This window comes from Pezoporus flaviventris, unplaced genomic scaffold, assembly GCF_033815535.1.
Source record: "Pezoporus flaviventris isolate CSIRO_AGI_PZ_B2104156 unplaced genomic scaffold, CSIRO_AGI_Pfla_v1 ptg000108l, whole genome shotgun sequence".
In the NCBI taxonomy this organism is placed as follows: Eukaryota; Metazoa; Chordata; class Aves; order Psittaciformes; family Psittacidae; genus Pezoporus; species Pezoporus flaviventris.
Window position 1 is genome coordinate 129,694 of NW_026892656.1, and position 14,691 is coordinate 144,384.

At 47.0% G+C, this 14,691-nt stretch overlaps 1 protein-coding gene across 6 annotated transcripts; it reads left to right on the top strand.

Annotated features, from left to right (window-relative positions):
* The first annotated feature begins 7,840 nt into the window (after positions 1–7,840).
* On the top strand, positions 7,841–11,169 carry DMRT2 (doublesex and mab-3 related transcription factor 2). 6 transcript variants are annotated; one of them, XR_009747591.1, is made up of 4 exons: positions 7,841–8,246; positions 8,331–8,433; positions 9,323–9,464; positions 10,068–10,192. XR_009747591.1 is itself a non-coding variant. In XM_061477766.1 (4 exons), exons 1-3 carry the CDS (start codon positions 7,911–7,913, stop codon positions 9,349–9,351), a joined length of 468 nt encoding a protein of 155 aa, XP_061333750.1. In that variant the 5' UTR covers positions 7,841–7,910; the 3' UTR covers positions 9,352–9,357; positions 10,068–10,198. The 6 variants fall into 6 exon arrangements, 5 of the variants coding, with proteins under 5 accessions (XP_061333750.1, XP_061333749.1, XP_061333746.1 ...); XM_061477766.1 differs by having other exon boundaries at positions 9,323–9,357; positions 10,068–10,198; XM_061477765.1 differs by lacking the exon at positions 10,068–10,192 and having other exon boundaries at positions 9,323–9,670.
* Positions 11,170–14,691: the final 3,522 nt, after the last annotated feature.

Consider the following 14,691-nt stretch of genomic DNA (forward strand, 5'->3'; position numbering starts at 1 on the left):
GGAAATGTGCAGTGCCAGACCAGTTTTAGCAAGACAATGCTGCTTCAACCTTGTGGCGTAGCAGCTCCTCTCACCTCCTCCTTAGGTAGGTAGTCAAAGCAAGAAACTCATCAAGCCCAGTGTTTTGTGGATCACACTGCCAGCAAACTGGTCATGCAGGACAGGCTGAATCTCTGAACAGTGCATTGCCTTCTCTTTTTAAGTCAAAAGAAATTAAATGTGGGCCTTACACAATTTCCTCTACAGTTGACACAGGAGGTTTTCTGTTGACTTCAGCAGAGCTGGTTAAAGCCCTTTACTCCTAGAATACATTAATTTTATGCACTGAGTGGTTTGACACTTTGTGTAGTTGGTATCATGCTGGATGGCCAAAGACCACGCATACCGAAGCATCACAGATGTTAAATCATAAAGTAGATGACAGTGTGCTTGGTATGTCATATGATCTTAGCACAGTTTGTGGAACAATCTTTTTTATTATTGCAAGTAATCATAAGTGCTGAAAAAATACCATAAGTAAAATAGCATTTCTGAGCACAATGTATCCAATGTTCTTAATATATATATATACACACATCTGCAATATGTTAAACTCAGACTTACGCCCATTTAATATCAAGGATTTCAATGGGATGTCTGTATGGAATAAAAGGAAGAGTTTGATCCCAGAATACTGAGTGACTTTATGCCTTAGATTTTCACCTAAATTTGTGTTTATAGCAATATATACAGTATTTGTTAATGATATATTTATCATGTATTTCCACACTAGCAATGGTCTATCTAATGTAGGAAAAAATTCACATATTGTTCTCTTTTTCTTTGATGATTTCAGCAAAGATAAGTCTGATGTGTCGCCATGTGTTGACCCACAGTGCTATGTGCCTGGTTAGGGTGGGCTCTGCCTACACACATGACTAGGATATCTATTCCAAGAGTCATATTCAAGCCTGTCACTGAGCAGGTTCACTTGTGACAGGAACAGAGTTTGAACCAGTTACAGCTTCTGAGTTCACCTTCACAGATGTGAGTCAGAATAAATACAGAAACTTCAGTCCTGCTCCCTTCTGCTATGGGGCAAATTCACAAAATGGGGCAGAAGCTCACTCTGCTATCAAGAGCGTTTGCATAACCACTGCTTAGCACTGCAACCAAGAGTGCACCAAAGGCAGGGGAGGAGAAACAGCAAATGAGATGCTCCTAAATGACTCTTAGCACATAAGCGCTGTGTCCAGTCAGTGCACCAGCTTCTCTCCTGTAGTGGCAACACCATCTCTTCAGAAGGTGACCCTGGTGTCACTTCTCCATTTATGTTGACTTGAGGAGAGGTGGAGGTTCCAGTGGTGTCAGCTTAGACAGAGACAAAGGCTGGCAGCAGCCATACTCATTCCCCCTCCAAAATACTTGGTAGGAATGATGTATATACCAAGTGTGGTGTACTGGAAAATTCACTGGATATCAAAAAAATTGCCAGGCTGTTCAAATGCAAAGATTCCCTTTCCAGAGTCCTAAAGATTCCACTTTCTATCTCTGTACTCCATGTACTTGATTCTTCTGGTGCTATCTCTGAACATAGTCTCAACAAGATAAGCCAGAAGTTGTGCAGAAGTACTAGCTGAAAGTGAAAAAAAACCCCAAACATCCTCAGACCTAAAACCAAACCACCACCAGCAGAAACACGCAGAAAAAAAACAAAACAAAACAAACCCAACAAACCCAAACAAACCCAAACCGCCAAACAAACCCCTGTAGCTATACTATCTGTATAGCTGCAGAAATCTCTTCCACCTCAAACACCACATAGCATCTTCTGGAAGTGTGCTGCATCCATAAATGTTTCCTTTTAAGTATGAGTTTAAGATGCGTCAGCATCACACTTGCTGCATAAGGACCTGATCTCTTGCTTCCCCTGTTTCCTCAACTGATGCTCAAGAACCAAGCAAGTGGACATTCTCCACATGCCATGTGGAGAGATCTTTTGGTCCAAGGAGTTACAGCAAACACTCATCTGATTTTCAAGGAGGATTTTCAGAAGAACAGATGGTAAAATCTGTCAGAGATCTTCAGTGGAAATCTTACAGGCAGGGATGTGCTACACTGTGTTTTCTGCACAGTTTTTGGAGAGCCAAAGTGTCTTGCATTCACTATGACATGCTGAGCAGTTGCCACTCACCTCTTCCACCTCAGAACTCTGCATACCCCATAGGGAAGCCAGAGTCTGATATGCATATTTGCATGGTGCAGTATCACACTTTGTAAATAGTTCTACAGGCTTCATTGGTCATAAGAGTAAAACAAGCATCTTTTAGTGTGGCCTAGATATTTGCATGTATCAACATAGCTTGAGTCTGCTTGGTTTATTTTAACTGATATATTGCTAGGTTCTGATGCTATTTTTCATGCTGACTAATACCTCAGGTCATCCTATTAATTTCAGTAAGGCTAGTCAGAGGGTGCAATGCTACCTAGTAAATGAGAACACAGTCTGGCTAGTTACGGTTATGTGATTGAATTTTCACTGCTAAGCACAGCATAGCCTACCCAACTTATTTGATTAAGCAGGTGTCTTATTGGCATTTTAGATGTTTTGCATATGATTATAATGCATCCTGAAGGGGAAAAAAAAAAACCACCAGAAAGCAGTTTATTAGCAAGACTTCTTGCTGTTCCACTAAAATATGGCAATGAAAAAGACAATTTATGTTGCAGAGGCTTGACCTTTACTTTCCAGGACTGTAAAATAAAACCCAAAACCCCACACTTTCTGCATCTGGTTGACATTTGAATAAAACTGCCAGAGTACAAACAAGTTTCGAGACAACATCTCCAGCAAACTCTGCAGTGACTCTAAAAATATTCTTGGCTACGTTACTTTTTAAGGCCATATGTTGAAAAAAAACATAAACCCCAAAACTTCACTAGAATTTATTACAACAAGAGATTTGCCAAACTACTTAAGACATTTGGGAAGATTATAGTGAAGTGCCCTAGTTGCTGACTTGACAATTTGCTATGCTCACTGCTTGTATAGTGGATTCTTGATATTCACACCGAGAGCTGATCCAACTTTCTAGTACATTTTAGCAAGAGACCTGCCAAATGTCTACTGACTTATTAAATGGTGGCAAACCAAAGGTCAGCCTTGTTTACGAGACAAAGCAAAGCTGCTGTGGATGGCACAGAAGCCCTCCTCCTGGCATTTTCTTGTTTAAATTCAAAATTCCATCACAGGATTGGATAAGGACTGGTTTGGACTGGTTTTGACTTGGAGTCTCTCTAGGTCTACCTAAGCGTCCCCTGGCCACAGACCCTGCAGAAGAAGGAGTTCTACTTCCACTGAACTGTGTTTCTTCCTTGCTTTATCTAATGATCACCCTGCCAGCATGGTCCTGTTTGCAGAGGCATGGGCCAGAATGTGTCTTCCTGGTGCAGCGCCCAGCTGCAGAGAGCAAACCCGCCCTTCCTTCATGGCCCATCACTTCCTTCTCTCTGGGAGCTCATCCCTTCTTCCAGGCAGATGCCAGGGTGAAAAGGGCTGTAGAGGGAAAACTGCTTCACCCTGTGCCTGATCCAAAGCTGTCGAAGCTTTGTCTTTTGGAAAAAGCTTAGACAGTCTATGTCCATGGGAAACTTTCCTTTGACACCTCCAGACTTCTCATCAGACTTTCACTAACTGTGCCCAGAGTGGCAGTTCTGCTTTGCTCACTGTTACTGCTTCTGATATCAGTCCAGTTTCACACAACTGAAGATTATCCTGGTATAATACTCCTTGTCAAAGCAAACATTCCTACAAAGGCAGTGGAATCACTGTCACAGTCAATAAAATTTGCTTGCATATCTATGTTCTATAATGAACACATTTCAACGACATTTCCTACATCCTTATTACATGTATTTATTATATTTATATGACTGACATCCAGAAATAGCAGAAAATTCGTCCTCTGACTTTACCTAGCTACTTTACAAATACATTAGGTAGCAGTGCATTAAAACACATAAACAATGAAATGCTTGTTTAAAACGCAAAGATTTTTTTAAAAAGGAAAATAAAACCAACATGCTTGCTTAAAGTGTTTTAAGGTACAATCAGTTTAGAAAGATCTGTGCCATGGGTTTCTTATCCAGGTTTACCTTAGAGTAAGTGCTGTTTACAAGAGACAGAGGGTGAGTGATGTAAAACAAAAAGAAATCACAGTTTTTACTGGTTCTTTCTTTCTCTCTTTCTCTTTTTCTCTTTTTTTTTTTTTTTTCCCCTTTCTCTTTTCCTTTCTCTTTCTCTGTCTTTCTTCGTCTTCTCTTCCCCGCAGCTGAGATCACTTCGCTGGAACACATGTTCACGTTCCGCGGAGTAGAAGCTTTTATCGCTGTGCCCTGCTCCTGGGCTGCTCGGGCCCCTGGGGAGGGGGCACCGGGCACCGGGACCGCGGGGCGGGGGTGGCGGGGGTCGGCGAGCGAGGGGAGGCAATTTGTTTCAGATTAACTGGTAACATCTCTGGCCAAACAAGTGGAGGGGATCTCCCTCGTTTGGCAATGCAATGTGCTCCCGACGGCGCGGGGAGAAGGCAAGATCAAAGCATTCCTTCCGCGGAAATTGCACCCGGGGTTGCCGTTTGGTTAGCCTGCCCTAACCTCGGTAATAAATTTCTCTAGAAGAAGGGAGGGTTAAGGAGGAGAGGAGCGGAGGGACCGCGGCACCTGCACGCCGCACCGGACAGCAATGCAAAGCAGGGCCCGGCGAAGCCGCCGGCTTCGAAGGGAGTAACCCGGAGCTGCTCGCTCCCTCCCTCCGCTGCTCAGGGGCCTGGGGGTGCCACGGCCGGTGCAGCACCAGTCGCCTGACCGGCCCGAGGAAACACCGGGAACTCCCATCCGGTCCAGGCAGTTCAGCTCACGGGTGAACCCCCGTGGCTCTGGGGTGGGGACACACAGGCCGGGTCGGGCACGGCAAGGGTGTGCCGCGGAGGCTGTGAAGCAGCCCGGTAGCACCCCAGCAGTCCCGGCCGCTGGCTGCCGCTCCGGGCAGCCGTACCCGCGGGCTGCGGGGCGCATTGTAGCGGGGGCAGATGGGTGCACAGTGGCATGTCGTGGGCTTCGCTGCCTTCCCTCGAGTGGAAATCAGCGCCTTTCCCCCGCAGTGCACGGAGTGGCATCTGCCCGCTTTCGCTCAGAGCGAGCACGCAGACAGCGGGACAGGGGGAGCTGAGCGGGAGCGGAGGTCTCCGCTGCACACGAGTGGGAGCAGCAGCGATGGAAGCGCTCTCCGCCTCCTCCTCCCGCATGTTTGTCCAGCCGGAGGACGGCAGAGTCACCCCTCTTTCCCGGAGGGAGAGGAGAGAGAGGCTGGAGAGGAGCGCAAACGCACTGCGGACCCGAGCTCAACCAAGAGGTGCAGAAGAAAGTTGTACAAACACACTTTAAAGTGATGGCCGGGTTTCAGAGTTCCCTGTGGATAAAGTAAACAGGAGGCGAACTGTTTTGTAATTTACTCCAGCGGCCCGCAGAATCGTACTTTGTAATTTGGTGTCGGTTTACAAGCAAAGGGGACTTCTGTTTCCTAACCTAGCAGGTCTTTTGTCATGCTTGTGCCTTTTAAGAGGGACCCCAAGGGGGAAAGTGGAATTCCTTGGGTATTTGCCTTTTAGTCATGCTTGTAAGTCAAACAGTAGCCGGAGTCTCTTTTAGGATGAATAATACCTGCCGTCAGGGGATGCGTTTCCTTCTCCCCGCTCTCCCGGTGTGAGCACTGGAGGCGGTACGGCCAGAGGAGGACACACGGTCCCTTGGGACAAACGCTCGGCAAACGCTCCCTCCACTCGTCCCTGCAGGTGCCAGCAGTCCGCGGGGCGAGGGGAAGGGCCGCTGCGCGGCCAAGGAGGAGGCGGCGGAGGCTGCGCCCGTCACCAGCCTCACAGCGCCGCCCGCGCCTCGGCCGCTGGCCTGCCTTCCTAAGCGCTGCGAGAGCAGGGTTTTTCCATGCCGAACCGGCTGCGGGCAGCCGGGCCGTGTGTTCACCGTGAGCGAATATTTTGTGTTTATTATATACATGGGTATTGCCGGTATTTATTGTACACACGCTCTTCTCCGAGAACGGGCAGAATGTTTTTTTCCTTTTCGGAGAACAGCGTCGGACACACGTTCCGCGCGCTGGTGGGGAAATGATGCTGTCCCCCGTTCCCCACCTGCCCCCCGTGCCTTTTCTCACCTTTGTTTGTTTCTTGTGGGTTTTTTTTAATTATTATTATTATTTTTTTGTCCTCCTGGGAACACTCTGTTTAAACTCACTCGCTCTTCCCCTGCCCGGCTCAAGTGTATTTCGCCAGCTCTCGTCCCGTGGGAATTCCCGTTCTCACCGACGGGAGCATCGAGCTCCCGCACCCTGCCGGCACGGCCGAGACGTCGTGCGTTACGATCCCAATTGCTCATTATTTTGGGAGACAGAGTGTATTCCCCAGATTCCGAAGAGCGGCCTCCGTCAGGGAGCTGGAGTGGGGGGGAAGTCAACATCTCGGTGCTCGGTGGAAAACGCCACCGAGGGGATATAACGCTGAAAAAATGAACGGGCATTTTCCTCGCCCTAATTCCCGACAGGGCAGGAAGAGAACACCGATTCCGTTGCATTTTCAGGCGCGAGAAAAGCCCGTTGCCGCGGGTCCGGTAGGCGCACAGTGGCACGTCGCGGCCCGAGCGAGGCGAACGACCGCAAACGAAACCCACGGGGCTGTCCCAGCCGTGTGGACTCGGGAGGCTCCCCGATAGCGGGGAAGCCGCTCCCCCGCGCCGCTGGCTTCTAAGCTGGCACCACCACGCGCGTTACTGTTTTTTTTCCCCTTTCCTTCCTTTCAAGCACCATTTCCCCCCCACTATCAGGGATCGAGCACGCCTTTCCCGCTACGGCCGCTGAGCGCACCCCAAGCACCCCTCTGCCCCCCCCCCCCGCTCTTCCGCACCCACGAGCGGGCGGGTGGTGGCTGGCACACGCGGGGGGGGGGGAACAAGGGGCGTGTAGGGGGCGTCTCGGGCCAATCAGAGCGGCTGCGCCCGGCGCTGAAAACGCGGCGGGTCGGGCGCTGCGGGCACTGTGCCGCGGGGCGGGCGCGCGGAGGGCGGCCCGGGTGTCATCCGCGGCGCTGCTGCGGACAGCGCGACCGCAGACAAGTGACGGGGTCTTCCCGACCCGACCCGACCCGGCGGTCAGTGACCCCCCGACGGCACGGCGGCCCGGAGGCTTGCACCACTCCTACGTGCGGAGACCGGGAGTGCCCTCCTGCCTCCGACCGCGCTTGGGCAGCCCAACGAGCTGTGGGGACAGGGAGGGCTGCCTGCACTCGTTCCCCCTGCCGGCCTCGGGCGCTGAACCCGGGTAAGTGCAAAGGAGCTGCTTCCGCGGTGCAGAGAGCTCAAGGAGCTCATCCTGCTGTCCCGAGTGGCGGTAGCGGACGGCAGAGGTGTGTGATGCCCAGGCGTTCCGTATTTGTCCCCTACGTCTGAGCCTGGCGAGCAGACATTGTTAGGACCCTGAAACAAACAGGTCCCTGTGAGGACCTGGCAGATCCGAAAGCCCTGCGCGCTATTCCTCTTGCTCCCTCCGCCGCTGCGGACGCGCACAGGTCTGCGGCAAGCAGGGTCGGGCCGGGGGTGGGGGTGGTGGAGAGAAGAGAGGGAGCGACCGTCGAGGTTCAACTAAGCCCTTCGTGGAGCGTGAAGAATAGGGCCGAGCAGGGATGAGGGGGTGGACGATATCCCAGGCGGGCTCTGCCATGAGCTCCCTACCGGGGCGCATCCCTTCGGGGCTGCTGGGCAGGGCGATTCCGAGGCGGCCACCTAGGAAGCGGGTGCTCCCCGGCTGCCGTCCCGCCGAAGGGACAAACGACCTGACCCTTCTCTTGCAGCTGCGCTGTCGCGGAGCCATGGCTGAAGGACGTGCCACCGCCGACTGGGAGATCGACGTAGAGAGCGTGGAGGGGGAGGCGGCCGAGGCCACCGGCAGCAGCGCCGGGCCGGAGGAGGAAGAGGAGGAAGGCGAGGACGCGGCGGCGGCAGCCCCGCGGCGGGGGGAGCCGCGGAAGCTGAGCCGCACGCCCAAGTGCGCCCGGTGCCGCAACCACGGCGTGGTGTCGTGCCTGAAGGGACACAAGCGGTTCTGCCGCTGGCGTGACTGCCAGTGCGCCAACTGCCTGCTAGTGGTGGAACGGCAGCGTGTCATGGCCGCCCAGGTGGCCCTCCGACGGCAGCAGGCCACCGAGGTAAGAGGGGTAGGGACGGGAAGGGACGGGACGGACGGGGCGAGCACTTCCAGGGCTGACGGGGCCGCCCGATCGCTGTCCTAGGACAAGAAGGGGCTAGCGGGGAAGCAGGCGAGCCTGGAGCGCAAAGCCGTCTATCAGAGGCACGTCCGGACGCCGAGCCTCCTGGCCAAGAGCATCCTGGAAGGTAAGCGTACCCCGCCCCTCCGCGGGCAGCTCTGCAGCACCGGCTGGCAGCGGGGAAACCCTGCTCCGCCTCAAGGAAAACCTGGACCTTCCGCCCGAGCCGCGGCTGCTAGCGGATACGCGTGAAATACAGCGTTATTTCCCGAAATAAACGCCGAATGACGTTAAAGCACGCCGGCCACTGGCTCCGTGCGGCGCAGGCCTCCTGCCCTTCGTGGCTGAGATCGATGTGGCAAAACTCAAGCTGCCCCCCTCTTCCCCCCTCCAATAACGCCTGAAATGCTAGCAACTGTAATTTGAAATTTGAGAGTTACTGTTACAAGCTGACATTCTTTTTACGTGACTGCCCAGCAGCGTTTTGCAGGGCAGGGTAATTTGTTCGAGTGTGTTTTTATCAGCACATGAATAGATAAATTACTATCTTTGGCTTTTTTGATCTGACCTAACACAGCAGCACTGTTTGCAGTTTTATCAATAATAAGATATCGATGATAGGCTGCCTTTTTTTCCTTTTTTTTTCTTTTTTTTTTCTGTCAAAACTATTAACTGCAGAAGAATGAAACTTTAAAGATTGATATTTTAGTGAAAGGGTGTGTTTTTATTCCCCACTCCCTCTTGGGATCATGCCCAAACTTATTTCTGCATATGTTTTAGTTACTTTCCAAACTGTAGTCCTGTAAAGCACTACAATTCTCTAATCTAGCTCTTTTTTTTTTTTCTTTTTCAAAATAGAAAGCACTTTTCTCTGCCTGTGACAGCACAATTAAACTCCTGTCCTGTTAGAAACCTCTTAATTTTCATCTACAGTTCACCATTTAAAAACAAACAAAAAAACCTCTTCTGTATTCTTTCCTCTAATTTATCTTAACTTTCTTTTTCTTTTCTCCTAGTTCTCCTTCGAATTTTCTACCATCTGTAGCAATATGTACGTAGTGATTCATCTTTAGAGAATAGAAAAGGCATCAGCTGTAGGTATAGATATCTGCCTTGGCAATGGGGAAACCTGTGTGAGAGGAATGGGAGTGAAAGCAGGTAAAACCCTGTTCTTGTTACTCCTGTAAGCAGTTCCATTAATTTGATGGGCTTACTTGTCTGAGTAGAGCAAATGGGATTGGACCTTGTTGGTTATATTAAATAAATCTAGGTAGCCTGGTACTTGAATATACTGGAGACTGGCTTTATATCTTTTATTGAAGTTCTCTTTTAGTTCTGAAGAAATAAAATATTTTAATACTTTCTGTATTGAATGTTGAAAATGGATGGTTATCTCGTTAAGCTGCATGGTGGAATATCAGTCATAACACACAGCAGGGTTTTGCACACACACACTGCCTTAATTTTTTTTCCTCAATCTGCTGTTTTGGAATACCTTTTTAAAGTTACTAATCAGCTAGGAGACTACATATGTCAGGGGGGCAGGGTTGGCTTATCTGCACTGAAGAGCTTGTAAAGAATGTGCCTGATGGTTCAAGGAGCTAAGGCTCCGTGACATGGTTTCAGCAGGAGCTGATGGTGTCCACGGTTTGTAGCAAATACTCCGTGCCTGGCCGGACTGGCTTCAAACAGAGCCCTGTTACAAGCACACCAATGTTTTTCTTATGCAGCCTCATTCCTAATGCTGCTTTGTTGTTCTAGGTTACCGTCCTATTCCAACAGACCCTTACCTGGGAGGGAATTCACCCTTGCCACCCCCTGTAAGTGACAGGATGAGAAAGAGACGGGCTTTTGCTGATAAAGAGTTGGAGAACATTATGCTAGAGAGAGAGTATAAAGAGAGGGAGATGATGGAAGCTACACAAGCAGCTGCCCTTTTCCTCCCTAACCGCATGGTGCATGGAGCTGAATACAACTCCTATAAGACAGCCTTCAACACTACTCAAGTTGATACTCCAAACAAGGAGTTTTGCAATTTTTTACCGACCTGCCTTGATCTAACCATGCAGTGTTCAGGATCCAGCAACATGGAACTGATTTCTTCAAATGTCAGTGTAGCTACTACCTATAGACAGTATCCCCTGCCTTCTAGGTTCTTAATGTGGCCAAAATGTGGCCCCATTAGTGATGCTGTCCTCTACCAACAATGCCTATTAAATGCTACTACTGTCCAAGCTCTCAAACCTGGGGCAGGTTGGGATGCTAAGGTGTCACAAAGTCAGGACTGTTCAAATACTGAGCATGACATCATGCCTCCAAAACTGGAAAATTCACTTGTTCTGACCCATGCTCAAGACATTCAGCAGCCATGTAATGAGATACCGTGCCTTCCTCAGGAAGCTCGTGAAAGATCAGCTTTCTCTCCTCCAAAAAGGACTTTCTCTCAGATTTCTAATAAGGATTCTCTGGCTCATCAGGAGCAGCTATTAAGCAAGATCAGCAAAACCAGTACCAAACTTCCTCTCAAATACGCTCCATTTCAATTGATGTTCCACCAAACATTTCCTGATGGGTCAGGAGCAGAGCTGAGAACATCATTTGTGAAAGAGAATTTTGAAGATGCTTCTAAGAAATACAGAGAGTGTGCTATTAAAGAGAACCAAAAATACAAGTTTGCAACAGATAAATGCACAAAAAACTTTTCTGGGGCTAAACAGGCAACAGCAAAACTTCCAACAACAGAGCCACTGTCATTTTCAGTTGAATCCATCCTTAAATGACCTTGTGCAGTTACTAATATCTCTCAGTGAATAAACTATACCTTTAGTGTAGAGAGTTTGTGTGCTTTGCCTTCTGAAGAATTGTTGCCTGCCTTATCTTTTAAAATTTTTTTTTTAAAAGGAATTTCTGCTTTAAATGGTAATTCTATCTCAAAATGATGTGCATAAATATGCATGATTTCTGAAGAAAAAAAAATATTAATGGAAACTGCCTGTACAGACTGTAAAGTGTTATTTTAAGCAGCACTTCAAGCCATTCAATAAAATAAGATTGCCTACAAACATAGACGTATTCCAGGCCTTTTTTGTTTCTAGTATCTCACAGGCGAGTATGCCCTGTTTTCCGAATGTACTTACGCTTTTTTTCCCGCTATTATCCATTTAGTTTCTAGTTTTCTTGGTGGGGTAAGTGGCTTTGAACCTCCAGTAAGTAAAAGAAGGGGTAACAAAGGTACACGTGCGAATTTGCAAGCCTTTTTTTTAATAACTTAAGCAAGGTTTGGATCAGATTCCAAATGCCTTTCTTATTCTGATATGCTGAACGGGGAGTACATGCTAGCATGAATGGCTGGTTTATTCTGCACCCTTCTGTAAAAGCTTCTGTTCCTAAAGCAGAAGAGTTACTAGATTGGATTTGAGAACGGCTCTCGTGAGCTTTTAGATTAAAAGTCAGCATTTTTAAAAAATCAGTTTTTGAATAAAATATTTAATGTTTTTATTGCTGACTTTACTCTGGATTTCCAGCCCCTAGTATATTTTCCTGTGATTCTTGTGCTGGGGTAATTGAAATGACCTTTAGGCTGTAAAAATGACTCACAGAATGATCACTGTTAATGAAAAATCAAGCCATGATCTCTCAGTAATTCCATGCGTTTTGCAGGGATAGCAAAAATAAAGGAGATTAAGCGCTAGAATTTACCTGGGAACCTGAAATGCCCTCAAGGCTGTAGAAAAAAGTGTGATCAGCTGTCATTATGACTGAGCTTGAAGCTTCCTAAATTCCTGATTTTGGAAGTTTTTCCTTGTATATTATTGCTAGTGCATCTAGTGCTAGCCATCAATCCTTTGGTTACATTGATTCCCTAATATTTTTATCCTGCAGACACCGCTCTGCCAATTGAAAGGACATGTGGTATGTTCTCAATTTTTATTATTTTCTAATGAGAATTTCTTTTTGGTATTTGAGAGCAGAATGTAGTATTTTCGTATTTTATTACACTCGCTGGACAGGCTAAATGCTTATTTTGCTACGAATAAACCTAAGCCTGAGATTTTCTGATCCTGTAACTATCTCTGACAGTGTTTACTGTTTCTGTTGGGAGTGCTGCTGCTGAATAGCAGGACCCTTTTCATGGAGGGGAGGAGCTCTCTGTCGTGGGTGATTTTCTAAGCCATTTTCTTAAAGCAACAGACACATTGGAGAAAACGCATTTTATGTAACATTAATTTTTAAAGAGCACATCTTACAAAGCACATAAAATTTTTATGTCAGGAGTCTAAACAAATCTGTTGTAATTTAAAGGAATCTTGGCCACTGGCTAAGGTTTCACTTTCCAAAAGCATTCTTACTAACCAGATTTTGCCTAGCCAAAAATACATCTCAAATACAGTGAGATGCTTTTCATTTTTTTCAGACTCTATCCAGTTGCCATTAGAGGGAGTTTTAACTTTCTTGAGAGCTGAATCCGCTTGTTAATCAGTTTAGTGGTCAGACCAAGCTAAGCAGCTTTTACCCAGAGTAAATGGAGAGAAATTCTTCACATTTCATATCCGTTTGCTTTCACCACAGCTTCCTTCTTTGGCTTAGTTGAACATTCAATGCTAACAAGGGGTTTTAATTTAAGTGGGGTTTCATTTGTTATTAAAAATACAACTTTTCAGTTTTTAAAGCTGCTGGCATAAACTAGGATGACCGATGAAAAGAGTTCAGCAATCTATGTGAGAACCAATTTTGGATACTGGAATTTGTCCTGCATAAATATTTTTTTTTGCCTGACAGTGTTGCATCTAACATTCTTCAGTTTAGCATCTGAAACGTTTTTCCAGGAAGTCACTTGTCTTTCTTTAGCTCTTAAAAAAAAAGGCTAGAAAACCAAAACCCTCCAACAGTCTGGTACCTCTTGACCATTCAAAGAACCAGTTGTACTGAACAAATTCGGACTCTGAAGGTGTACTGAACACTAATATGTATAATCACAGAATTGTTTATGTTGGAAAAGACCTTTAAGACCATTGAGTCCAACCATAAACCTAGCACTGTTAAGTCCACCAATAAACCATGTCCCAAAGTGACACATCTACATCTTTTAAATACTTCCAGAGATAGTGACTCAATCACTTCCGTTTGGAAACCCCAGCTCTCCTTACATACACTGGTCCATGGCAGATGTTTACACATAGAACAAAACAAGTGCCAATTTGGTATAATGATTCCCAAATAAACATATTTATGTCTCAATGGTTACCAGACTTTTACATAAGAAAGTAACATATAACTATACTATATTCACACACTTATATACATAATATATATATGTTTCAGATAGTTTTGTTCAAATCCCAGTCAGCAGGGGTGCCATTTCTATTGCTATCTGAAAAAATGTGACCCTTGAGGTGAAACTTGGACAAATTTTCCTGTACTTACTTTTCTTTCATTTCACAGACCCTGGACCTTACCTCTCATGCATCTTGAAAACATGTTGCACCCAGATAATTTTTTCCTTTCCTTTGTTAAAAAAGTGAAAGACATATAAAGGCTATGCCTCATGGAGAGGATAGTTAGTAGCTTGAGCAAGGTAACATATAAATAGTGTGTGATTTTCCTGACACATCTTTGCAGTGGATGTATAGCACTCTTGCCTCTTTCAGTCATGTGCTTCTCCAGAGCAGTAGTGACTTGTCTGCATGTGCTAGTGCGGCTGTACAAACTCATGGAGAAACGAAGTCTTTGCTCTGAAACTGCCTAGAACTTACTTCTAGGCAGGGTCTCCCTGGCAATAAATCAACTGTTAAAATAACCTATGCTCTCCCATGCTCCCTGCTTCTTAAATACATATTCTGTGGTGTTTGGTTTGTGGACACCTGTGTCTCCTGCACAGAGTGAGTAGTTTTGGGTATGAGATTCACCTTTGTGCTGTACTAATGGACATCAGGTTGCCTATCATAGAATCATGAATCATATAGAATCATGTGGATTGGAAGGGACCTTAAAGCTCATCCAGTTCCAACCGTCTGTCATGGGCAGGGACACCTTCCACTACACCAGGTTACTCAAAGCCCCATCCAGCCTGGCCTTGAACACTGCCAGGGATGGAGCAGCCACAGCTTCTGTGGGCAGCCTGTGGCAGTGCCTCACCACCCTCATAGTTAAGAACTTCTTCATAGTATCTCTAATCTAAATCTCCCCTCTTTCAGCTTAAAGCCATCCCCCCTTGTCCTAACAACACAGGACCTTCTAAAAAGTCCCTCTGTAGATTTCTTCTAGGCCCCCTTTAGGTATTGGAAGCTGCTCTAAGGTTTCCCCAGAGCCTTCTCTCCTCCAGGCTGAACAAGCCCAACTATCTCAGCCTGTCTTCATAGAAGAGGTGCTCCAGCCCTCTGATCAT

What these genes read in the sequence shown, in the direction of transcription:
- DMRT2 (XM_061477762.1), top strand. Translation starts at nt 7,911, where the DNA reads ATGGCTGAAGGACGTGCCACCGCCGACTGGGAGATCGACGTAGAGAGC. An exon ending in GACGGCAGCAGGCCACCGAG is followed by an intron (nt 8,247 to 8,330) that starts GTAAGAGGGGTA and finishes TCGCTGTCCTAG; the next exon opens with GACAAGAAGGGGCTAGCGGG. An exon ending in GGCCAAGAGCATCCTGGAAG is followed by an intron (nt 8,434 to 10,067) that starts GTAAGCGTACCC and finishes TTGTTGTTCTAG; the next exon opens with GTTACCGTCCTATTCCAACA.